Below are 27,420 nucleotides of genomic sequence, written 5' to 3' on the forward strand. Positions count from 1 at the left end.
AGTCCAGGAATCAAACCTATGGGACAACGCTCCAGCCAACTAAGCCACATTGGCCAGGGCTGTGTTACACATTCTTTTTTCTGTCACTGTTTGTCATAAAATTGTTCCGTATAAATTCATAAGGACAGGACAGCTGTGTTAGATTCTAAACTTAGGCCAAAATAGTATAGAAAGTAAAAATTTAGATTTCTCTATTATAGTTTACGTGTTTTTCTACAGATTTCCATTACTCTACAGTATTTTGTTTAATTTGCCTAGCCCTGGCTTGTGGCTCAGGTGGTTGGAGCATTGTCCCATGTACCAAAAGGTTGCAGATTCACTTTCCATCAGGGAGGGCACATACCTCGGTTTCAGGTTCAATCTCCAACTGGGGAGAAGTATGGGAGGCAGGCAGTAGATGTTTCTCTCTCTCTCTCAGAATCAATAGGAACATATCCTTAGGTGAAGATTGAAATAACTGAATAAATAAAAATAATTTTCCTATAAAGATGAGTATTACATGTATTTTACTAGTTATCCTTGGAAAACATTTGGCAAACTTTAAAAAAAATATATGTTTTATTGACTTTTAGAGAGAGAGGAAGGGAGAAGGGGAGAGAGAAACATCAGTTGGCTGCCTCCTGCCTGCTCCCTACTGAGGATGGAGCCCACAACCCTGGGCATGTGCCCTGACCTGGAATCGAACCAGTGCATGGGACGACGTTCAATCCATTGAGCCACACTGGCCAGCCTGCAAACTTTTTTTTTTATCCTCACCTGAGGACATTTTTCTATTTTTTGTACAGATAGAGTGGGAGGGAGAGAGAGGAAAAAAGAGAGAGAGAGAGAAACATCGACGTGAAAGGGACACTCGAGTGGCTGCCACCCACACGACCAACCAGGGCCGTGGACAAACTGCAACCGAGGTACATACCCTTAGTGGGAACCAAACCCGGGTCTCTCCGGACCGCAGGTCAATGCTCTAACCGCTGAGCCAAACCAGCCAGGGCTGCAAACTTTTTTTAACTAGTCATGTTAGAATCTAGTTAGACATGTGTATCTCTAGTTTATGTTTTAGAGCTGCTAAGTAAACCAGCTAAAAAGTACAGCTCAAACATTCTTTATCAGAATTGTAAGAATTTTAATATATATCTATGGGTTTAATTGGTATCATGCTATAAATATGACCAAGCTGTAACTTAGAGAGTAAACAGAGTCTTTCACAAATCCGAAGTCAATAAATGACATTTTTATTTTTTTTATTGATTTTTAGAGAGAGAAGAAGGGATAGGGAGAGAGAAATAGAAACATCAATGAGAGAGAACATCGATTAGCCGCCTCCTGCCTGTCCCCCAATGGGGACTGTGCCCACAACCTGGGCATGTGCCCTGACCGGGAATCGAACCAGTGACCTCTTGGTGCATGGATCGATGCTCAACCACTGAGCCACACCGGCCAGGCAATAAATGTTATATTTTTAAAGTATTTACCTCTATAATGGGTTGATGAGATAATTTTATGTGGTGCTAAGAGCTTTCAGGAAAAACACACACCTACAGATAGGACATTAGATTTAGAATACTTAGATTGACGTGAAAAAATGTGTGAAATTGTATAGCCCTTGGCACCTAATGGGTAATCTGAAGTTTTGACTCTGAAAGTAGAAAGCTATTATAACATTTTTCCAAACATAAAGTACTGCAGTGTGCAGAGGCTGCAGGTATTAAACACCGTGGGCTCTAGCAGTATAAATAATTTATTAAGGACTATGTGTCAGGCACTATACTTAGCACCTTGCACTTGATGCACTGAATCTGACCATTTTGGAGTAGAAGAAACTGAAGTGATTGTATAATTTGTTTAGTCACAGAGTTTGTTAGTGCTAGAACCAGGTTTGAACCCATACAGTATGGCTCCAGAATCTATACACTTGGCCGCAAGTGTAATTCATTGACGTTGGTCAAATTGTTTAACTTGCCTATGCTGTTTTCTTCCTTGTATAATGAAGATAATAGTACCTAATTCATACTGTTGTTGTGAGAAGTCAATTAGATAAAATATGTATAGTGCTTAGAATAACACATGAAAAAAAAGCAACCACTCTATAAATGTTAGGTATTATTACGATAGCATTAAGGCATTGAATGCATGCATATCTCTGAACTTTTACCATATAAATGAACTAAGCTGTAAATATGAATTTATATATGAAAAGGTGGAAATACTATGGTGATTATTTTTGTCTTTCTGATTTTTCTGTTTTTTTATTTTGTAAGAGGAAAGGTAACAGCGAAAACAAAGTTGAATGGTGAGTAGGAACTTATTTGATAAAGAGAATGAGTTCTTTTTCTAAATAAAGGAGAATTTTTTTTACCTGCTTTAAAAAAAGCAAGAATCATTACTAAAGGCACAAAGTATATATTGGCTGAATGTAAAAACTGGCTCTGTTAACCTTTATGCTTTTGAAAGACCTTAGTTAATTATAGAAGAAGTAGATGGCATGCTACGTATCCTCACAATCTTTTAAAATGTCTTCTTTACATGCTCTCTTATTCCTTTGGGTCAGTATCCATGTTACTCAAGGTATGGTATTACTCAAAACATTCCGTTAGAAGCAACCTAATTATGCTGATGTGGAACAAATAAGTGGCATTTTGTGTGGTATGGTAGAGGTAATGGAATTCTAGAAATAACAGCAGTAGAATGTTAGGAGAACATAAGTTCAGGTCATTTTTATGTAATATTGAAACTTTAGGAAAATAGAAATAAATTTATATTTTTCTAGTTACAATTTCAGATTAGAGATTGGAGCATGTTGTTGCTTGAAGAAGAAAAACAAATTGTCAAGGCAACAGGTACTGCATTTTTTACTTGACAAGATTTCTTCTCAGTTTTATTTTCCATCCGTGAACAAGGAACCTTTTGTTCTAAGGCCTGATGTTGAAATGTTAGCAGCATATTACATTAATCAAGCCAAGAGTCTTAGGCATTTCTGAACCAAGAGTAAGATTTCACAAGGATTCATTTAGAACATTAAAAGAAACTTGTACAATATTCTTGCAATTTCAGGCTTACACAGAATTAGCTGCTGAAAGGCAAGAGCTCAAGCCTAGAGGTTTAAGAGTTCACTTATTTCTGCTCTGGCCGGTTTGGCTAAGCGGTTAGAGCGTTGGCCTGCGGTCCAGAGAGACCCAGGCTCAGTTCCCGCTAAGGGCATGTACTTCGGTTGCCCCCGGCCCTGGTTGGGTCATGCGGGTTGTCAGCTACTTGATGTGTCTTTCACATCGCTGTTTCTTTCTCTCTCTCTCTCTCTCTCTCTCTCTCTCTCTCTCTCTCTCTCTCTCTCCCTCTCTCCCTCTCTCCCTCTCTCCCTCTCTCCCTCTCTCCCTCTCTCCCTCTCTCCCTCCCTCCTGCTCTGTCTGAATAAAAAATGGAAAAATGTCCTCGAGTGAGGATAAAAGAAAAAGAGTTCACTTATTTCTGCCAGTGTGTATTAAACTGTTGTTCAAGGAACTGGGAATATAGTAGCAAACACAGTAAGTCTCACCTTCATGGAGCTTACAATTTATTTATTTACTTTTTTTTTATCCTCACCCAAGGACATTTTCCCATTTCTTATTCAGATAGAGCAGGAAGGAGAGAGAGGAAGAGAGAGAGAGAAACATCGATGTGAAAGGGACACATCGAGTGGCCGCCGCCCACACGACCCAACCAGGGCCGGGGACAAACTGCAGCCAAGGTACATGCCCTTAGCGGGAACCAAACACGGGTCTCTGTGGACCGCAGGCTAAGGCTCTAACCGCTGAGCCAAACCGGCCAGGGCGGAGCTTACAATTTAGAGAAAGGGACTGACAGTACACAAACTGTCATATATTATGTCTGGAAGTGTTAATGTGAAGGAAAAAAAAAGGGTAAGAGGATAGCAAGTGATATGTGTGGGTAGGTAGGTGCGATTTATTAATTCGAATTTGTTAGCTGTCTCCTTCACTTGGTGTGCAAACTAAAGTTGGCCTTTAATAGGAATGTACAGTACAATGTGGGGCAAATGATTCAAAGAACTCTGAATGAGAACAGGGAAATGAAAAATGAAAGAAAAAAACCCCCACCCTGGCCAGCGTCGTTCAGTGGTTAGAGTGTCAGCCTGTGCATCGAAGGGTTGCAGATTCAATTCCCAGTCAAGGGCATGTACCTGGGTTGCAGATTCCAGCCCCAGACAGCCCCATGGTCAGGGTGAGTGCAGCAACTAATCATTGTGTCTCTTTCACATTGATGTTTCTCTCTCTCTCCCGCTCCTTCTCTCCCTTTTGCTATCTCTAAAAAAAAATCAATGGAAAAAAGATCCTTGGGTGAGGATTAACAAAAAATGAACAAAACCTCTTTGTCGTGAACTATTTAAAACTATTTACTTGCTCATGTGTCAAGAACTAAGGTTATCAAGGGCTATGTGTAAAATATGTTTACTTAGTATGATACCAGGCGTACAATTGGAGGATATAGCTTTAGTTTTTCCTCTTCCATAAAGTAAACTATCTTAATATGTGTAATATGCAATTAAAGTTGTATCTCTGAAGACTAAAATGAGCCCTGGCTGGGTAGTTCTTTTGGTTCCATCCTTGTCAGGGTACATACAAGAATCAACCAATGAATACATAAATAGGTGGAACGACAAAATCCATCTCTCTTTTCCACTTACTCTCTCGCTCTCATTTTCTCTCTTTTTCCCACCCCCTTTCTCTCTCTCAAAATTCAATTAAAAAAAAAAGACTAAGTAAATTTCAGATTGGTGAGAAAGTTTGAAGAAACCATTCAGAATTATCCTTTCCATTTGTTTCAGAGCAGCGTTCAATGTTCTTAGAATGAGAATGGTTGTTTATAAAACTTATAGATTCCAAGGTTTATATTTCACAAAATAAATTCCAATGAAGTTCAGTAAAACACTTCAGTGCTCATATTTACTTACTGTTATCATTACTTTATTATCTATATTGACACACTTATTCCATTGAAAAATGAATATTTTGTAGGGCCTCCCCATTGCCAAATGATTGAGAAAATCAGATCAGTGGTCCTCCGGGGTGAAGAAAACATGATTTTCTATTTAGGTCATCCTTTATAAATTTCTGCATATTTATTTAGTAATGTAGATACTATATTGGAGGTACATGCTCAAAAGTTTTCCCAACAGGCTGTTAATGAAAAAAATTTGATAATGCCAAAATATATTTTGTCTGGGCTCTGATCGGGGGCTATTTCACACTACTACTTAAATATGTTTGGGTCACTAAAACAAACAAAAAGAAAAACAAATATTTGATTCAAATTGCCATGTGTTTGTTAAACACTTTGCCTGAAAGACCTTTGTACATATGTTTATGGTGCTACTCACTTCTTTCCAAGTGAATTACTGACATGTCCTGAAACACATTTAAAATGGCTTTGCTAATCAGACTGCAGATTGCTAACCAGACTTACCCCACAGTTTCAGTTACTCTTTGCTTCCTGTTTTCAGCAGTTGCCTGGAGCTGTTGGGGCAGCTGGTTTCCCTTTCTTTGGGGGAGGGTTATGTTAGTGGTGAAGGGAACTGTGTATGTTTTGCGGATGAAGTATTTTTAAAGTGTGAGACTACAATATTTTAAGTGCTTAAGAGTTCATTTCAGTTGTTACTCTTCAGGTACAACTACTTTGCGGCTAGATATTTTATATTGAAACAGTTATCTAACTGTACCACTATTGTTTGAAAGGAATTAATTAAAATCAGAGCTGTTTATTTAGTATTAGTTACTGCAGTACCTTATTGAAAAATTACTTTTAAGCTCAACACTATAAATAGGTGACAAGTGAAATGTGTACCAACTTATTGGAACTTTTTGGGGGGCCAGATGATTAAGAATTTTCTTTAATTTTTATTGTTACTATGAAATGTAGTTAAGCATTAGACTGTCGCTGGATAGAGTTAAGTCTGTCATAGTAATGTTAAGATGTGTTAAGATCATAAGAAAATGTCGTATGAGGAATTGCTTGAAGATAATGATTTAAGATAATCCCACTCCTTTACCTTCACATAATTGTAGACTTCATGGCAGATTTTACCCCATTTTAGTTATAATATGGTTATTTAATTATGTTTAAATTTTTAATTGAATAAAGTTTTGTGTGACCTTTGCTAAGACTATTAAGTTTAATTTTTTTTTTTTTTTTAAATCCTCACCCGAGGATATTTTTTTCCAGTTTTTGTTCAGATAGAGTGAGAAGGAGAGAGAGGAAGAGAGAGAGAGAGAGAGAAACATCGACGTGAAGGGACACATCGTGTGGCTGCCACCCGCACGACCAACCAGGGCCGGGGACAAACTGCAACCGAAGTACGTGCCCTTAGCGGGAACCGAACCCGGGTCTCTTCAGACTGCAGGCCGACGCTCTAACCGCTGAGCCAAACTGGCCAGGGCTATAAGTTGAATTTTTAAAATAAAATGTATTTTGCTTAATCCATGAATGATCCAAGAAAGTCCTTTGAATTTTTCCTGCAAATAATTTGAAGAAAGTAATAAAAATAAAAATATAGGGGAAATCTTTTCTTTGTATAATTACTACCTCTGATTTGTTAGGAAAGAGAAAAAAAAGCCTGACTTAAAAAAATAGTTTTATTGAGGTGTAAATATGTACAACAATCCACATATTTTAGAGTGTACAATAAGTTTTGACATATGTATACACCTGTGAAACAATCACTGTAATCAAGGTAATGAACATATTATCCCCCAAAGTTTCCTTGGGCTCCTTCTCAGCCTCAGTCTTCCACCCTAGGCAACCACTGATCTGGTTTTTTTGTTTTTGTTTTTGTTTTTTTGGTACGTGCCCCTAGCGGGAACTGAACCCAGGACTCTCTGGTCCACAGGCTGACGCTCCCAACTGCTGAGCCAAACCGGCCAGGGCTACTGATCTGTTTTTTGTCATTATAAATTCATTTGCATTTTCTAGAATTTTATGTAAATGGAATCATACAGTTTGCACTTATTTTTGTCTATCTGCTTTCACTCAGCATAATTTTGATATTTATTTAGGTTGTATACCAGTAGTTCATTCCTTTTTATTGTATAGTAGTAGACTATTGTATGAAGTCCATTAACCTGTTGGTAGACATTTAGGTTGTTTTCAGTTTCTGGAGGTTAACAAAGCTGCTATTGAATATTTGTGTATTAATCTTTATATAGATTGATGCTTTCATTTCTCTTGGATAATTACTTAGGAGTAGAAAGGTTGGGACATAGATATAACCTTAACTTTAAAAAAAATATTTTTACAGATGTTTCAGAGAGCAAGGAAGGGAGGGAGAGAGAAACATTGCTGAGAGAGAGATACATTGATCAACTGCCTTCTGCACTCCTCGTACTGGGAATTGAGCCTGAAACCTAGCATGTACCCTGACCAGGAATCAAAGCGGGGCCTCTCAGTTCATGGGACAACTCTCAATCCATTGAGCCACACTGACTGGGCTAAATTTACCTTTCAAAGAAATGGCAAATGTTTTCCAAAGTGCTATACCATTTTTATGTACTCATCAGCAATGTATCTGTGAGTCTGTTTTGACAAACATTGGTATTTTAATAAAATGTTAAAAATTTCTTATCTTTGAAAGGGTAATTTTCATCTTTATTTAAAATTGTTTACAGATGAAAACGTTAAAAATAGAAATGAAACCTAGAACAGTGCCTAGTGTTAAAGTATTTAAGATAGACATTTAGCTGCCCACTTCATTTTAAATGTTCACTCTAACGAGGTGAAATGTTTTAGTTTATTATTTCTAGTTTATAGTCTTTTATGCCAGCTGAAAGATGCTTTTTATATAAAGTATAATAAAATTAGAAATCAAATATTCATTACTTACATTTGTACCACCATTGATTGAGCTTAGTATATTGATTTAGAGATTGTGTACTTTACACATTTTGAAACATTAACTGAAAATTATGTGGTTTTGTTTGGTTAATCCTTACCCAAGGATATTTTTCCATTGAATTTTTTAGATAGAGTGAAGGGAGGGAGGGAGGGAAGTTGGGGGGGGAGAGAGAGAGAGAGAGAAGCAGCCATGTGAGAGAGACATACGATTGGTTGCCTCCTGCAGGACCTTGACCAGGGACAGGGATCAAACCTGCAATGCAGGTATGTGCCCTTGACTGGGAATCAAACCCACGACATTTTGGTCGGCAGTCTGTCGTTCTAACCACGTAGCCATACTGGCCAGGGTGAAAATTACATATTTTTATAATAAATCTGTGGTCTTAGTCCCTTTTCTTGATTTTTGGGATTAAAGTTAGTTGTGCTTTATTATTTTGAAGTGATATATATGATCTTTCTGTATAGAAATTATCATGTGAAACATTTTCCTAAATTTATATACTTGAGAAGTGTCAGCATATATATATATTTTTAATATTTTTTTATTGATTTTTTAGAGAGAGAGGAAGGGGGAAAGAGAGAGAAACATTGATATAAGAGAGAAACATCAATTGGCTGCCTCTTGCACACCCCCTACTAGGGATCGAGCCCGAAACCCAGGCATGTGCCTTGACTGGGAATCGAATCGAGACATCTCAGTCCGTGGGATGACACCCAGTCCACTGACTCACACTGGCCGGGCACATATAAAATATATTTAAATTGATGGGTAGTTGCAAGTTTAGAATTTTTCTAGTTAAAAAAAAAAAAATCAGGTATCAACCCACCCGATGTAGCTCAGTGGTTGATTGTCATCCCATGCATCAAAAAGTCAATGGTTTGATTCCCGGGCAGTGCACATGCAAGTTTGTGGGCTTCATACCTGGTGTGAGGCATGCAGGAGGCAGCCAATTGATGTTTCTCATCAGTGTTTCTGTATCTCTCCCTCTCACTTCCTCTTTCTCTAAAATCAATAAAATGTATTTTTAAAAAAATAAGCGTAGTCCGGCCAGTTCGATTCCTGGTCAGGGCACATGCCGAAGTTGTGGGCCCAATCCCCAGTGGGGGGGGGGGGGCAAGCAGGAGGTGGCCAGTCGATGTTCTCTCTCACTGATGTTTCTATCTATCTCTCCTCCTCCTTTCTTCTCTCTCTAAAAATCAATAAAGAAAAAAAAAATAAGCATAAAGATACCAATATTAAGCTACTAAATGACAATACTGATTTTTTTTCTAGAATTCAGCATAGAATAAAATGACAACCTCCTGGAGTGATCGGTTACAGAATGCAGCAGATCTGCCTGCTAACATGGATAAACATGCCCTGAAAAAGTATCGTCGAGAAGCCTATCATCGGTAAGATTTTTGTCTTTTTAATCCTCAGAACATCTCTATAAAGTGGACACATTATCTTAATTCTACAGATGATGAAATTAATGTACAGGGAAGTTAGGTAATTTATCCTAGATTATATAACAAGTTTATAGTTCAAACCTAGCCCAAAGTCTAGACTTTTAACCACTAGTACACCATACTGCTGCTGCCTTTCTTTTTAAATTTCGCATTGCTGCTTATTAATAAAAAATAAAAGTCCTTAATAGCAGAAAGTCTTCAGCTGCTAGAAAATTGAACCTCACTCAGTAAGAATAAAATTCTTGCCCTGGCTGGTTTTGCTTGTGGTTAGAGTGTCAGCCCTCAGACCAAAGGATAGAGGTTTTGATTTCTGGTCGGGGGTATGTACCTGGGTTGCAGGTTTGATCCCTGGCCCCAGTTGGGGGCCATGTGGGAGGCAACCAATCAATATGTCTCTCTTACATGGATGTTTCTCTCCTTTCTCCCTTCCATTCTCTCTAAAAAAATCAATAGAAAAATATTCTTAGGTGAAGATTAACAAACAAAAAAGAAAAGAATGAACCTTTTTATTAAAAAAAAAAATGTTTTTATTGATTTTTAGATAGAGAGAAAGGGGTGACGGGGGGGAGAGAGAGAAAGATTGATCGGCTGCCTCCTGCACACGCCTGCAACGTGGGCATGTGCCCTAACTGGGAATCGAACCAGCAGCCTCTTGGTGCATGGTTTGATGCTCAACCACTGAGCCACACTGGCCGGGCAAGAACCAAATTCTTTTTTAAAAAATTTTTTTTCTTTATTGATTTTATTTTGTTTATTTATTTATTTATTTATTCTCCCCTGAGGACACTTTTCAATATTCTGTTCAGATAGAGTGGGAGGGAGAGAGAGAGAGAGAGAAACATCAACGTGAAAGGGACACATCGAGTGGTCGCCACTTGCACGACCCAACCAGGGCCGGGGACAAACTGCAACCGAGGTACGTGCCCTTAGCAGGAACTGAACCTGGGTCTCTCTGGACCACAGGCTGACACTCCAACCACTGAGCAAAATTGGTCAGGGCTCTTTATTGATTTTAGAGAGAGAAGAAGGGAGAGGGAGAGAGAGATGGAAACATCGATGAAAGAGAACATTGATTGGCCACCTACTGGGGATTGGGCCCACAACCTGGGCATATGCCCTGACTGGGAATCGAACCAGCAACCTCTTGGTGCATGGGTTAGTGTTCAACCAGTGACCCACACCAGCCAGGCAAGAATGAAATTATTTATACGTTTGTATTTATTTATTTTTTTTTAGAGAGAGAGCAAGGGAGAGAGCAACATCAGTTGGCTGCCTCCTGCACACCCTCTACTGGGGATGGAGCCTTTAATCCAGGAATGTGCCCTGACCGGGAATCAGAGTCCATGGGACGACTCTCAATCCACTGAGCCACACTGGCTGGGCAAGAATTAAATTCTTTTTTCTTTTATCCTCACCCAAGGACATTTTCCATTTTTTTTGTTCAGGTAGAGTGGGAGGGAGAGAGAGGAAGAGAGAGAGAGAGAAACATCAACGTGAAAGGGACACATCGAGTGGCTGCCACCTGCACGACCAACCAGGGCCAGGGACGAACTGCAAACGAGGTACGCACCCTTTGCGGGAACTGAACCTGGGTCTCTCTGGACCACAGGCCGATGCTCTAACCACTGAGCAAAACCGGCCAGGGCAAGAATGAAATTCTTAATTGACATTTACCACAAACTGATTATACTTTTTCAGTAGAATTTTAAAATTGTGCTACTGGGTACTGTGTGTTAATTTGAATGTGGGTATTAGCAATGTTTTCTTATATTAATTTAAGACTTTAAATATTTTTCAAATTCTTTTTTCTTTAAAAGTTTAAAATGTATTTTCGAACACTTTTAATAGATTCAATTAAATGGCTGCTTCTACCTAAATCTTAAGTAGCTAAGATACTTGGAATAGGTAACTGCATTTAGGAATCATTTGTTTTTAGACAGAAATGAGAAGTTTCTACCTTCTTTGATTCATGGGATAGAAAGATCTGGGCCCTACTAGAACTATCTCTGCTCCCATTTTTAAGGAAAACCAGGAGTAAGTAAAAATGCCTGGTGTATTGGTAGTGCTAAAAAGTTGTATGAGAATTCTGTGAAGTCTTCAACAACTCATAATTACTTAATGTGTTTTGGAGCTAGAGGAAAGAGGAAATACTACTTTTAAAATTCTTCTGGAAAGATGTCTAAAGTAGTTTATACAGGTAACAGTAATTCTGACAAAAAATAATTCTGATTCCATTCTCTGTACAAAGCTAGGTCAGAATTAGGTAACATTTTAGTATTTCAGAAGAATTAATATTTTGAAGAGAATAGTTATTTGATATTGAATGATGTAAAAGTTAATTATTGTATTAATAGTTGGTTTTTATTTATTTTTTTATTTTATTTTTATCCTCACACAAGGACATTTTTGCATTTTATCTTGAGATACAGAGTGGGAGGGAGAGAAAGAGGAAGAGAGAGAGAGAAACATCCATGTGAGAGAGACATATCGAGTGGTTGTCATCCACACAACCCCAACCGGGGTCAGGGACAAACTGCAACCTAGGTACATGCCCTTAGCGAGAACCGAACCTGGGCCTCTCTGGTCCATGGGCTGGCATTCTAATTGCTGAGCCAAACTGGCCAGGGCTTACTTTTTAACTTATCTTTATTGTTGAATGTATTGCAGATGTTCCTTATTTTTCCCCCATTGACCCTCTCCTCCCCAATCCTGCCCCAGTCCTGCCTTTCCCACACTATTGTCTGTGTCCATTGGTTATGCATATATGCACAGAAGTTCTTTGGTTTATCTCATCCCACCCTCTCTGCCCCCTTTCCTTTGAAGTTCATCAGTCTAACAACCAATTTGTGCTTCTTAATTCTTTCATCTTTTTCTCTCATCTCCGCAGCCCCGGCCCATCTGGCAGGCGACAAAAAGTTCTCTGTACCTCTGAGTCTGTTTCTGTTCTGCTTGCTCATTTTGTTTGTAGATTCAATTGTTGATAGATATATTTTAATTGACATTTTATTGTTTATATTTTTGTTCTTCTCCTTAAAGAAGACCCTTCAACATTTCATATAATACTGATTTGGTGGTGATGAACTCCTTTAGCTTTTTCTTGTCTGGGAAACTCGTATATGTCCATAAATTCTAAATGGTAGCTCTGCAGGATAGATAATCTTGTTTGTAGGTCATTGCTTTTCATCACTTTGAATATCTCTTGCCACTCCTCCTTTCTGGCCTGCAAAGCTTCTTGTGAGAAATTGTCTGACAGCCTAATGGGAGCTCCTTTGTAGGTAACTAACTGCTTTTCTCTTCCTGCTTTTAAGATTCTCTCTTTGTCTTTAAACTTTGGCATTTTGATGATGATATATCTTGGTGTGGACCTCTTCAGGTTCATTCTATTTGGGACTCTCTGTGCTTCCTGGACTTGTATGTCTGTTTCCTTCACCAAGTTAGGGACGTTTTCTGTCATTATTTTTTCAAATAGTTTTTCAACTTCTTGCTCTTTCTTTTCTCCTTCTGGGACCCCCGTGATGCGAATGTTGTCATGCTTGAAGTTGTCCCAGAGGCTCCTTATACTATCTTCATTTTTTTGAATTTTTTTTTCTTTTTGCTGTTCTGATTGAGTGTTTTTTGCTTTATTATATTCCAAATCGATAGTTTGCTTGGCTTTACCTACTCTACTATTGATTCTTTGTAAATTATTCTTTATTTCAGTTAGTGCCTCCTTCATTTCTGACTGGTCCTTTTTTATGTTGTTGATGGTCTCACTAAGTTCGTTGGAGTTCTCCTTAAGTTCTTTGAAGTTCTCACTAAGTTCTTGAGCATCCTTATAAACAGTGTTTTGAACTCTGCATCTGATTGATTGCTTATCTCCATTTTGTGTAGTTAGTTCTTTTCCTGGAGTTTTGTTCTTTTCTTTCATTTGGGACATGTTTCTTTGTCTCCTCATTTTGGCTGCTTCCCTATGTTTCTATGTATTAGGTAGAGTTGCTATGGCTCCTAGGCTTCATAGGGTGGCCTATTGTTATAGGTGTTCTGTAGGATTCAGTGGCACAGCCTCCCTGATCACCCCAGCTGGGCCCTCGAGGTGCCTCCCTAGTGTGGACTGTACACCTTTCTGTTATAATTGAGTCTTGATTGCTGTTGGCTCATCAATGGGAGGGATTTATTCAGACTGATCAGCTGCAAGGACTGGCTGTGCCCACTGACCACTGGCCTCTGACTACCTTGGAGGATGAGCTGTGTAGGGGCCCAGCAGCTGTGTAGGAGCCCACCATTTACTTCAGCAGGGTTTTGGTACCCACTGAATCCACTCATTGAGTGTGTCACTTGTGGAGTTAGTTGGGTTGTGGTGCTTCAATGTGTTCTAAAGCTGTCCACAGGGTGTGCTGGCTCTGGGGCAAGGTCAGCCACTGCCTGTGTTCTATCTGGCATGGGCTACAAGGTGATCTGCCGATGGCTGCTTCTTGTGCTGGGCTTGGAGGTGCCCAGGAAAAGCCAAGTTGTGAACCATGGCTGGCTGCTTCTAGTGCCAGGCCTGGGGCCACTTAACAAGAGGTATGGGGCTTTCTGCTTGTTTGAGAGATTTTAGGAAAATCTGAAGCAGGATCCAAGACAGGCCAATCCTATGGTAAAGCCACTGGAAACAGCTTGGGTGGGCTCGAACCTCAGGGAATTACCAGGGCTGGGCAGACAGTGTTAAGCCAGGTTGCTGGAATCCCCGATGTGGTAGCCGGCTGCCCGGGGAAGGGCTCACCAAAGGAACAAAGGCCTCCGCCAGCACGTCCGTCCTAGAGAAAACTGCCTCTCCAGCCCTCCTCCAAGGCCAAACAGTTCACTTCTTCCCTGTATGTCTCTGGTGACTTTCAAGCTGCCTCCTCTCCGAGTTCAGAGGGAGCCAAGTCCGAGTAAGTCCGTGTATGGGCCCTTTAAGAGGAACTGCCTGGGGCTCCAGCAACCTCAGCCTCAGTTGCCGCTGGTTTTTACAGCCAGTAGTTATGAGGACTTCTCTTCCTGGCTGGAACCCTGAGCTGGGAGCCTGGTATGGGATGGGGACCCCTCACTCCTCAGGGAAGACCTTCACAGCCGAGGTATCCCTCCTGATTTTTGTCTGCCCTATGTGGGTGTGGGATGCACCTCCACCCCTCCTACCATTCTCTATGTGACTTCTTTTTTAATTTTTTAGTTGCAGGACTTCCATTCAGCCCAATTTCAGGTGGTTTTGAATGATGGTTGTTCTGTAGTTTAGTTGTAGTTTTGATGTGGTTGTGGGAGGAGCCGAGTCCCCGTAAGTCCCTGGTCGGTTTTTAAAGGGATTGGTGACATTTGCCTTTTGGTAGGTCACTCACTGTGTAACTTTTTAAAATTTTATTTACCACAATATTAATGTTTACATTATTTAAAAATATAAGACCCTGGCTGGTTTTGCTCAGCGGTTAGAGCGCCGGCCTGCGGTCCAGAGAGACCCGGGTTCAGTTTCCGCTAAGGGCATGTACCTCGGTTGCAGTTTGTCCCTGGCCCTGGTTGGGTTCTGTGGAAGGCAGCCACTCGATGTGTCCCTTTCATGTTGATGTTTCTCTGTCTCTCTCCCCCTCCCACTCTATCTGAACAAAAAATGGGAAAATGTCCTTGGGTGAGGATAAAAAAATAATAATGTATTATAAGGACAAATATTGTAAGTACTACTTATACTATATAATAGTCTTTTGAAAACTTTTATGTCCAGGGAATAGTTCAAGGTGAAAATTAAATACCGACTTTTTTTTTTTTAATTCCTTACCCAAGGATATTCTTCTTACATTTATCTTCAGACAGAGTGGGAGGAAGAGAGAGAAACATTGATATGAGAGAGACACATCTATCGGTTTGCTACCTACATGACCCCACTGGGACCAGGGACGAACCGCATCCAAGGTACATGCCCTTGGCCGGAATCAAACCGGAGACACCCTGGTCCACAGGCCAACACTCCATCTGCCGAGCCATACCTTCCAGGGCTTAAATACTAACTTTCAAAAGCAAAAGGCTTTATATTCAAATCAATTAATTCATGATATATACAAACTCTGATCCTTTTTATGATAACCTTCCTGCCAAACTGTGTCACATTCTTGGAAGGATGCAAACATTGAACTCTGAACCCCCTGAAATGTGCTAATTTTTGTATTCTGAGTTTAAAACGTATACCATCTTCTCCAAATTCCAAATAATCTTCTTTTCTTCTTTTTCTTTTTGCTTGTTATGTTCTTTGGGAATACTCATAACTTCTACGTTCATGATTTGGTTTGGTCAAAGGGGTTTTATGTTTTCTCACCATTCAAAACAATTTCAAGTATTTGTTGAATGGGTTGAACCAACAGCTTCATGCAGTGGAAGCCATCCTTTTTCCTTAGCTTCGTCCAACAAATATTTATATTTCACATACCCCTGGAGCTCAAGAATGTGACCTAAATTAAAAATGTTGGCTGATGACAAATCTCTGTTTTGACAAGGTAGAAGCTCCATTCCATCCCACTGTAGGCAATATACCCATTTACTTTGTTTTATGGCCTCCAGTTTTCTATTTTGATCACTTAGTGGTGCAGATCTACCAGAGAAAGAAAAATAAGCTATATTTATACTAGTGGTATGTGTCAAAGAACCAAAAAATTTACGTAATTTTAATCATTAAAATCTACAGGAAATGCAATCCACTTTAAAAATGTAAATGTCTTCTCTCTCTCCCTCTTCCTCTCCCTCCCACTCTATCTGAACAAAAAATGGAAAGATGTGCTCGGGTGAGGATAAAAAAAAAAAGTAAATATCTGAGAGATACAGAGTATATTTATGATACATTGGAGGTAGGAACATTAGTGAAGATGACAAAATACAAGATTATGATGCTGTCTCTGAAATTAGTTCTAAGCAGTGAAAAATAAGTAAACAGTTGTCATCAGAGACAGAAGAGCTGGATTCAGGTTTTTGATATTATGATCCTGAGGAGGCCAGTTTGCCTCTCTGGGTGGTGGTTTCTTCATATGTAAACAGATGGGATTATATAGGAAGCTACCTAAGTTTTTTTCCAACTTTAAAAACTATGCTCAGTAATGTTTATTGCAAATTAGTAATTGCTTACTTGGGAGCTTATGATCCACAACTGCATGTTAGAGTCTTTAAATAAACTGACCTACAAGTGAAAATAGGCTGAACATTTCTAGTCACTGGCCCAACAGATCATTATTTCAATGGGTTTCAAACCTCATGACAATTTTCTGTTGTGTGTTTATTCAAAGGAAACAAGGTATTTCATAACAAATTGATCTAACTCTATCAAGCAGAAACATCTGCTGACCTGTGTAGCATTTCTAGGTGTTTAGGCGGTTGTTATTCCTTAAACCCTGAAAAAGTAAAAACATTCCAGGTTTCCATCAAGGTATGAAGACTCAAAATCAGTCAGGGATACTAATGGTTCTCTGCAATGTGTGAGACATGTTGCTAGATGTACATGGAAATTAAAGTATAAAATAGTGTTTATGTATATCTATATAAATAAAATATACATAACTTGCATTTGGGAAAGATTTATATGGAGAGAGGTGTTTTATACTTTCTGTTCAACTATTTGCTTTGTCTTTTTGCTATAAAGTATACCTTTGGGCCCGGTTGGTATGGCTCTGGATTGAGCATCGCCCCATGCATCAAGAGGTCATTGGTTCAGTTCCTGGTCAGGGCACATCCCCAGGTTGCAGGCTTCATCCCTAGTATGGGGTGTGTAGGAGACAGCCAATCAGTGTTTCTGTCTCATTGGTGTTTCTGTCTCTTTCCCACTCTCCCTTCCTCTCTGTCTAAAAAATCAATAAAAACATATTTAAAAATATATATATACATTTGGTTATGATGTAACATTTATCAGTGGAAAAAAGGGTTAGAATTATGCAATGAAGAGAGATCATCTGGTAAACATCAAGTGTCCTAATTGTATTTAATATGTCATAGCCTGAGTGTACTTCTGACTCATTTGGAATGATATTTCCTGGAAGAATTTGGACAGGCTCAACACCCAGCATTCTTTATATAGCTGAGTGCAATCTGAAATAATAGAAATAGAAAAGCATCCTCATGGGTTTGAATTTTTAGATAATTTAAAACTTTTTTTTCTTTTTTTATTGTTGCAGAGTATGCACAACATAAAATTTACCATCTTCACTATTTTTAAGTGTTCAGTGGTAGTAAATGCATTCACATTATGCAACCATCACCGTCATCCATCCCTGTAACTTCTTTCATGTAAAATTGGAACTCTGTACCTATTAAACAATAACTCCTCCTTCTCCCCTTCTTCCAGCCCCTGGCAAGCAACCATTATTATACTTTGTCTTTATGATTTTTGACTAAGTACTTCATGTAAGTGGAATCATACAGTATTTTTCTTTTTGTGACTGGCTTCACTGAGCATACTGTTCTCAAGGTTCATTCATTGTAGCATATTGTAAAATTTCTTTTTAATATAAAAAAATTGGGATTTTGAATTCTTGTGGGTATTTGCTTTTGCTAATTAAAATTTTTCATTGAAACCATTTAGAAGACATTTAAATTTTCTAGTTAAATCAATTTGTAGCGTATTCTGTTTCCAGGGCATTTTCTTAAAGACATTTATTGGAGATGGTAATTTATCATTGGCTAAATTAGGCAGACTATTGTGATCATTTGTCATAAACTGTACATTGTATGAAATACCTTAGAATTCACTTTTTTTTTTAATCCTCACCCGAGGATATTTTTCTATTTTTCTTTAAATAGAGTGGGAGGGTCAGAGAGGGAGAGAAAGGGAGAGAGAGAGAAACATCGACATGAGAGGGACACATTGACTGGTTGCCTCCCGCACGACCCTGACCAGGGCTGGGGACGAACTGCAACTGGGGTATATGCCCTTGGCCGGAATCGAACCTGCAACTCATTGGTTCACGGGCTGACGCTCTAACCGCTGAGCCAAACTGGCCAGGGCTAGAATTCACTTTTAGAAGAAGCTGAATACTTTTAGTTAAGTAAATAAACATCTGACTTCCAGCTTCTTTCCTACTTAATATTAGTCTTTTAAGTTTCTTTTTTTTTCTTTTATCCTCACCCGAGGACATTTTTGCACTTATCTTCAGATAGAGTGGGAGGGAGAGAGGGAAGAAGAGAGAGAGAAACATCAATGTGAGAGAGATACATCAAGTGGTTGCCACCCACACGACCCCAACTGGGGCGAGGCACTTACTGCAGCCGAGGTACAAACCCTTAAGTGGGAACTGAACCCGGGACTTTCCGGTCCACGGGCCAATGCTCTAACTGCTGAGCCAAACCGGCCAGGGCAGTCTTCTAAATTTCAATATGGAAATGATGGTCATGTGTCATTATTAAGAAATTAGCCTTCAGAATGTATGACTGTTGTTCTTCCATTTCCTTATTATAGTTGTTGACTTTTCTAGGCTGTGGATAATTATTAGGCCAAACCCTTATATGTTCTACTATGTGGTCAGAAATAGGCTGAGCTGCTCAGATTTTATAGTGGCTTGAAGAAGGCAGGTTAGTTAATTACCTCTTAAACAGTTTTTTGTTTAACACCTAGATTCTAGTAGTGATCAATACAGATCAGAATTGGTTATCTACCAATCCAAGAATGGAACAATTACATTTTTCATCTGCTTTCCACACTGACTGTGCCCAGGATGCTGAAGTCAGGTATTTGGCTTTATCCTTTTAAAGTTTTGATGATTACAGTACAGAAGAATTTCTATAAGTGTGTTGGCTCTTTCTTTGTGAAAATAGCTTATGAATTCAGCATCTTGAACTGAAATTTGATAGTAATTGGACTTGTGAATTTTTTATTTACTAGTCTTTTGCCTTATTTTAAAAGAAACTGCAATCGCTTTATAGTTAAAGTTCTTTGTATATTTATGTGAGATTATTTTTAAATTAAAATCGAGGCTTCCAAAGCCACATTAGTCTTTTTTTTTTTAATCTTTCTTGTTGGATGTAAAATGTATTACAGATGTTCCACATTTTTCCCCCATTGACCCCCTCCTCCCCACTCCCGCTCCCCTCCCACCTTTTCCCACACTATTGTCTGTGTCCATTGGTTATGCATATAAGTTCTTTGGTTTATTTCTTCCCCCCCACCCCCCCAACCCCTTTCCCTTTGAGGTTTGTCAGTCTAGCAATGGATTTGTACTTCTTAATCTCTTCACCTTTTTCACCCATTCCCCCAACCCCCCTCCCAACTGGCAACCAACAAAATGTTCTCTGTATTTATGAGAATGTTTCTGTTCTACCTGTTCATTTTGTTTGTAGATTCCATTGTTGATAGATATGTATTCATTGCCATTTTGTTTGTTCGTATATTTTATCTTTTTCTTCAAAAAGACCCTTCATCATTTCATATAATAACGGTTTGGTGGTGATTAATTCCTTTAACTTTTTCTTGTCTGGGAAAGTTTTTATATGGCCATCGATTCTAAATGACAGCTTTGCAGGATAGAGTAATCTTGGTTGTAGGTTCTTGGTTTTCATCACTCTGAATATTTCTTGTCACTCCCTTCTGGCCTGCAAAGTTTCTTTTGAGAACTCAGCTGACAGACTAATGGGAACTCCCTTGTAGGTAACTAGCTGCCTTTCTCTTGCTGCTTTTAAGATTCTCTCTTTGTCTTGAACCTTTTGCATTTTGATGATGATGTGTCTTGGTGTGGGCCTCTTGGGGTTCATCTTGTTTGGGACTCTCTGTGCTTCCTGGACTTGTATGTCTGTTTCCTTCACCAAGTTAGGAAAGTTTTCTGCCATTATTGTTTCAAACAGGTTTTCGATTTCTTGTTCTCTCTCTTCTCCTTCTGGCACCCCCAAGATGCGAATGTTGGCACGCTTGAAGTTGTCCCAGAGGCTCCTTACACTATCCTCATTTTTTTGGATTCTTTTTTCTTTTTGCTATTCTGATTGGGGATTTTTTGCTTCCTTATATTCCAAATCGATGGTTTGCTCCTTGGATTTACATACTCTATTATTGAAGCTGTGTGAATTATTCTTTATTTCAGTTAATGCCTCCTTCAATTCTAACTGTGTATCCATGATTTCTAACTGGTCCTTTTTTATGCTCTTGAGGCCCTCCTTAAGTTCACTGAGGTTCTCACTAAGTTCATTGAGCATCCTTATAAGCAGTATTTTGAACTCAGCATCTGTTAGGTTGCTTATCTCCATTTCACTTAGTTCTTTTATTGGGGTTTTGTTCTGTTCTTTCATTTGGGACCTGTTTCTTTGTCTCCTCATTTTGGCTGCCTCCCTGTGTTTCAGTGTATTACTTAATGAGAGGTATGGGGCTCGCTGAGACCAGATGCTGCTCGTTTGAAAGAATTTAGGAAAACCTGAAGCAGGACCCAAGACAGGCCAATCCTATGGTTAAGCAAATGGCAACAGCTTGGGTGGGCCTGAAAGTTGGGTGGGGCGGGGCCTCAGGGAGTCACCAGGGCAGGGCTACCAGTGTTAGCCATGTCGCTGGAGTCCCAGATATGGCGACTGTCTGCCGCTTCAGGGAAGGGCTCACCAAAGGAACAAAGGCCTCTTACAGCACATTTGTCCCGGAGAAAGCCCCCTCTCCAACCCTCACTCCAGTGCCAAACAGCTCAGTTCTTCCCTGTATGTCTCTGGTGCCCCTCGAGCTGCCTCCCCTTCAAGCTTAGAGGGAGAGAGTCCGATAAGTTTGCGCGCGGGCCCTTTAGGGAGCTGCCTGGGGCTCCAGCCGCTTCAGCCTCCCTGAGCCTCAGTTCCCGCTGGTTTCTCTAGCCAGAAGTTATGGGGACTTCTCTTCCTGGCACTGGAACCTTGTGCGGGGCGCCTGGTGTGGGACGGGGACCCCTCAGTCCTCAGGAAGGACCTTCCCAGCTGAGGTGTCCTCCTGATTTTTATCCGCCACACTTGGGTATGGGACCAGCCCATCGCGCTGCCGCCCCTCCTACCAGTCTGGATGTGGCTGCTGCTTTAATTCTGTAGTTGAAGGACTTCCATTCAGCTTGATTTCAGGCACTTTTGAATGATGGTTGTTCTGTAGTTTAGTTGTAACTTTGATGTGGTTGTGGGAGGACGCGATACTGCATTTACCTACGCCGCCATCTTGACCGGAAGTCGTTCCACATTTGTCTTTATTTAAACCTGTTGAACAATAGTTTCTTCTCTAATAAAAATAAATTTATTGTATATGTTCAAGGAATAAAAAGGAATTTGTATAGTTGAATAAAAATTACATTGTAGAACCTGTAGCTTGACACACTAGTAGAATTAGAAATGTTAATGAAATTTTTTAACTTCAAATTAAAAGTAGGTATTAGGAAATGTTTTTCATATTTGGATAGCATATTACACCTTAAGGGACTCTTTTGTATATGGCTTCTTTTATTCACTGTAATGTCTGAGAAATAGATTTGTCCATGTTTTTTAGTGTACCAGTAATTTGTTTTTAGTCCTCACCTGAGGATACTTTTCCATTTATCTTCAGATAGAGTGGGAGGGAGAGAGAGAGAGAGAGAAAGACATCATTGTGAGAGGGAAATATCAATTGACTGTCTCTTGCACAACCCTTACTGGGGTTGGGAACCCAACTGCAACTGAGATACATGCCCTTGACTGGAATCGAACCCGCAACTCATTGGTCTGTGGGCTGATGCTGTAACCTCTGAGCCAAACTGGCCAGGGCAATTTGTTTGTTTTTATTACTGTGTGGCATCCCATTTATATCAGTACACCACAAATAATTTATTGCTTTTCTGTTGATGGACCTTTGGGCTTTTTATAGTTTTTAGCTATTAAGTATAACTACTACAGACTGAGAAAATATTTATAAATCCCATCTCTGATAAAGTACTTGTATCCAGAATTTATAAAGAACTTTGAAAATTTAACAATATGAAAACAACTCAATGAAGAAATGAGCAAAAGACTGACAGAGGATATATGTATAGCATAAAAGCATATGTTTAACATCATTAGCCATTAGGAAATATAAATTAAAACTACAATATATGTGCCTATTACAGTGGCTATAATAAAAAGTACACCACCTTGTGTTGCCAAGGATGTAGAGCAACTGGAACTCTTGTACATTACTGGTAAAAGGCAGAATGGTATAGCCACTCTGCAAAAACAGTTTGGGCCCTGGCTGGTTTGGCTCAGCGGTTAGAGTGTTGGCCTGCGGTCTGGAGAGACCCGGGCTCAGTTCCTGCTAAGGGCACATACCTCGGTTGCAGTTTGTCCCTGGCCCTGGTTGGGTCGTGTGGGTGGCAACCACTCGATGTGTCCCTTTCACGTCGATGTCTCTCTCTCTCCCTCCCACTCTATCTAAACAAAATATCAAAAAGTGTCCTCGGGTGAGGATTAAAAAAAACAAAACAGTTTGATAGTTTTTTATAATGTTAGAGACACCGTATGACTCAGAAATCTTACTCCTAGATATTTACCCTAGAGAAATGAAAACTTATGATCATGCAAAAAAAAGTACATGAATAATGCTTATAGTATTTCTGTTTAAAATTGCCTCAAACTAGAAACAACCCAAATATCCTTCATTGGTGAATACATAAACAAGATACAGTGTATCTACACAATGAAATATAACTCAGGCTAAAGGAACTATTGATATACTCAGCAACTTGGATGAATCTCACAGACATAATCCTGAGTTAGAGAAGCCAGTCTCAAAAAGGTTACATGCTGTATGATTCTATTTATATGACATTCACAAAGTCGAAACTATGGTGATAGAACAAATCAGTGGGTCCTAAGAGTTATTAGAGAAGGGGAAGTGTGACTACAAAAGGAGAGTAGGAGAGAGTTTTTTGGTAGTGATGGAACTGTTTTGATTTCCTGATTGTGGTGGTGATGAAATGAATCTATAAATGTGTTAAAATCCATAGTCATGCCAGGCTGGTGTGGCTCAGTGGTTGAGCATTGACCCATGAACTAAGAGATCGTTGGTTCGATTCCCATTCAGGGCACATGCCCAGGTTGTGGGCCCAATCTCCAGTGAGGGGCATGTGGGAGGCGGCCAGTTGATGTTCTCTCTCATCGATGTTTCTGTCTCTTTCTCTTTCTTTCTCTCTCTCTCTAAAAATCAATAAAGAAAAAAAAATCCATAGTCATGTATACCCTCAGAGTTCACTCTTACTGTATTTTACTTAAAAATGAGAATAATGCTGCTATAAACATTCTTGAACATGTCTTTTGGTGGATATATGCACTCATTTCTCTTGGTGTTTACCTAGGAATAAAATTGCTAAGCCATAGGGTAAGCATATGTTTAGCTTTGGTAGATACTGCAAAATAATTTTTCTAAGTGGTTGCTCTGATTTTACAGTTCTACTTACAATGTATGAGAGCATTTTTAGTAGGAGGAAGAGGGAGGGAGGCGGAGAAAGAGAGAAATTGATGTGAGAGAGACACATCGATTGGTTGCCTTGTGCACCTGCCCCAACCCGGGTGGGGATCAAACCTAAAACCCAGGTTTGTGCCCTTGACCAGAATTTGAACCCGTGACCTTTTGGTGCAAGGGTCAACACTCTAACCACCAAGCCACACTGGCCAGGGCTAATATTACTATTTTTTTAATTGTATGTTTAATTTAAAGGTTACTCTAGTGGATATGTAATGATTTCTCATTTTGGTTTTAATTAGTATTTTTTCTGATGAATAATTAGGTTGAACACCTCTTTATATATTAACTAGCCATTTAGGTATCTTCTTTTGTGACTTGCTATTCAAGTTGTTTGCCAATGGGTTTTCTTTTTTTTTTTTTATTTGTCTTTATATGTATTTTTTTATATATATATTTTAAAAACAGCTTTATTGAGATATAATTTACATAATATAAAATATACTGTCTGGCCGGTGTGGCTCAGTGGTTGAGCACCAAGAGGTCACTGGTTCAATTCCCAGTCAGGACACATGCCCAGGTTGTGGGCCCAACCTCCAGTGGAAGGCATGCAGGAGGCTGCTACCAGTTGATGTTCTTTCTCATTGATGTTTCTATCTCTCTCTCTCCCTCTCCCTTCCTCTCTTTCTAAAATCAATAATGGAGAAAAAATTTAAAAAAAAATATACTCAGAGTTTTTAGTATATTTACAGAGTCATATATCTCATTCCAGAACATTTACATCACCCCAAAAGAAACGCATACCCATTAGTAGTCACTCCCCATTCTCTTCTCTTCCCAGTCCCTGGCAATCACTAATTTGCTTTCTGCCTTCTTGGAATTGCCTGTTCTGGACATGTCATATAAATGGAATCATACAATATGTAGTCTTTTTTTTTTTTTTTTTTTCCTCACCCGAGGACATTTTTCCATTTTTTGTTCAGGTAGAGTGGGAGGGAGAGAGAGAGAGAGAAACATCGACGTGAAAGGAACACATCGAGTGGCTGCCACCCGCACAACCAACCAGGGCCGGGGACAAACTGCAACCAAGGTACGTGCCCTTAGCGGGAACCGAACCCGGGTCTCTCAGGACCGCAGGCCGACGCTCTAACCGCTGAGCCAAACCGGCCAGGGCTGTAGTCTTTTTTTTAAAACATGCTTTTTTATTGATATTTTAGAGTGAGAGGAAGGGGGAGAGAGATAGAAACATCAATGTGAGGGAGATATACATCGATAAGCTGCCTCCTGCACACCCCCTATTGGGGATCAAGCCCACAACTGGGAATTGAACTGGTAACTCGGTCCATGGGGTGACGCTCAAACCAGGCAATACGTAGTCTTTTGTGTCTGGCTTCTTTTACTTAGCATAATATTTTCAAGGTTCATCTGTGTTGTAGCATGCAGTTGTTTCAGTATCAGAAAGCTTTTTTCTGTGTCTATTGAAGTGATCATGTGGTTTTTGTCCTTTTAAGTATTATTTCTATATGTTGAACCAACCTTGTATTCTTGAGACATTATTTTTTATCATGGTGTATAATTCTTTTACTGCCATTAGATTTGGTTTGCTAGTATTTTGTTAAGGATTTTTGCATCTATATTCATAAGAGATACTGTTCTGTATTTTTCTTTTCTTGTGATGTCTTATTTGGCTTTGGTATCAAGATGTAATTCTGGCCCTGGCTGGTTTGGCTTAGCAGTTGGAGCGTTGGCCCGCAGACCAAAGAGTAGCGGGCTCAATTCTGGTTAAGGGCACGTACCTCAGTTGTGGTTCAGTCCCTGGCCCTAGTTGGGGTCGTGCAGAAGGCAAGTAATTGATGTGATCTAACGTCGATGTCTCTCTCTCCTCCCCCCAACCCCCCTACTTTGTCTGAAAATAAATGGAAAAATACCTTCTGGTGAGGATTTTTTTTTTAAAAAAAAGATGTAATTACGGCTTTGTAGAATGATCTGAGAAGTGTTCCCTCTTTTTTGGGAAGAATTCGAGAAGGATTATATTAATTATTTAAACGTTTGATAGAATTTATCAGTAAAGCTATCAGTTCTCAGTTTTTCTTTGTTGAAAAAAATTTTAATTACTGATTTATTGTCTTTACTTATTATAGGTCAATTTAAATTTTCTTTTTCACCATGAGTCATTGTTAGTAGTTTATGTTTCTAGGTATTTGTCCATTTTATCTCAGTTACCTAATATATTGGCAAACAATTGTTTACAGTGTTCCCTTATATTGTTGGCATGCAATTTTTTATAGTAGTATTCCCTTACATTTATTTTTATTTCTGTAAGGTCAGTAGTAACTGTATCTATTTCATTTCTGATTTTAGTAATTAGTCTTCTATCTTTTTTCATCATTATTAGTCTAGCTAAATGTTTGTCCATTTTGTTGAGACCAACTTTTGGTTTAATTGATTTTCCTGCAGGGTTTTTCTATTTTATCTCTGCTCCAGTCTTTATTATAATTTTCTTCTTTGTGTTTGCTTTGAGTTTAATTTGCTCTTTTCTAATTTCTTAAAGAGGAAAATTAGGTCATTGATTTGAGATATTCTTTTTTAATATATGCATTCAAAGCTATAAATTTTCCTCTGAGTACAGCTTTCACTACGTTGTGTTTTTGTTTTCAATTATCTCTAAGTATTTTCTAATTTTCTTTGTTGTTTCTTTTTGAACCATTGTTTATTGAGGAATGTAGTGTTGAATTTACACATATTTGTGAATGGCCCAAATTGCCTTGTGCTGTTGATTTGTACCTCGTTTCATTGTGGTTAGAGAATGTAATTTGTATGATTCAACTCTTTTAAATTTTTTGAGGTTTGGCTTATGAGCTAACATTGTCTTATATAATCTATATTTACTCGACAAGGATGTGTTCTGTTTAATTTGTGTGGAGTGTTCTAGAAATGTTTCTAACCTTACTTCCAATTCTAGTTTATCCCAAGAAGTTTCTTTCTTGTCTGCTCTCATTCCATGTGAGAACCCTGGTTCCCAATAACATCAACATATTTACTCGTTTGCTCTCTAATAATATATCTAAAGTAGTTTCAGAATTGATTCACCCATACCATGACAAACCTAAAAAAAATTAATGATTTGTTTGTAATACTTATACTCTCTTACCCTAGCCTACCAATGACTAAAGATATATAGTCAAATACTGTTGTTTTTAGTTGTTTGGGTTAGTTAATTCTTTTTATTTTTCTATACAGTGTGGTTAGAGGTTCATTTGTTTGTTTGCTTTCAGTTAAGTGTTTTTTCCTTTCCATTCTTACTGATTTATTTGTTGTTATTTAACATAATATGTAACATTATTACATAATACATCCTGTTTTGATAGCCTTATTCTATATATTATTATATATAACAGTAATGTGCTTTCAAAAGTCAAAACCATGCAAAAGGTATATGAGATGTATGACTCTCACTCATATTCTTCCCAACATTGGTAGGTAATAAACTTTGGATTTCTCTTTATTTATCTTGCTTGGGATTCATTGGAGATTCTTGATTCTGTGTTCATCTTTAATCAGTTTTGTAAATTCCCAGTCATTATCTTTCATGTATTGTCCCTTCTCTATTCTCTTCTCTCCTCTGAACTCGAATAAGCATATGTTAGACTTTAGTACTGGGTCCTCTCTTCCTTAATTCTTTCTTTTGTGTTTTCCATAATTTTTATCTCTATGTTACATTCTGGAAGTTTTTTTCGAATATTCTA

The 27,420-nt window shown here is 38.9% G+C and overlaps 1 protein-coding gene across 3 annotated transcripts in view; it reads left to right on the forward strand.

Moving 5' to 3' along the window:
• NT5C2 (5'-nucleotidase, cytosolic II) overlaps positions 1-27,420 on the forward strand; it is a 98,270-nt gene that overhangs the window by 4,757 nt on the left and 66,093 nt on the right. For all 3 annotated transcript variants that reach the window (XM_036264712.1, XM_036264713.1, XM_036264714.1), the window contains exon 2: positions 9,146-9,264. In XM_036264712.1, the coding sequence (XP_036120605.1) occupies positions 9,164-9,264 (101 nt within the window). In that variant the 5' untranslated portion in view covers positions 9,146-9,163. The remainder of the gene's footprint in view (positions 1-9,145; positions 9,265-27,420) is intronic.

The sequence above is a fragment of the Molossus molossus genome, unplaced genomic scaffold (genome assembly GCF_014108415.1).
Source record: "Molossus molossus isolate mMolMol1 unplaced genomic scaffold, mMolMol1.p scaffold_m16_p_17, whole genome shotgun sequence".
Classification (NCBI taxonomy): domain Eukaryota; kingdom Metazoa; phylum Chordata; class Mammalia; order Chiroptera; family Molossidae; genus Molossus; species Molossus molossus.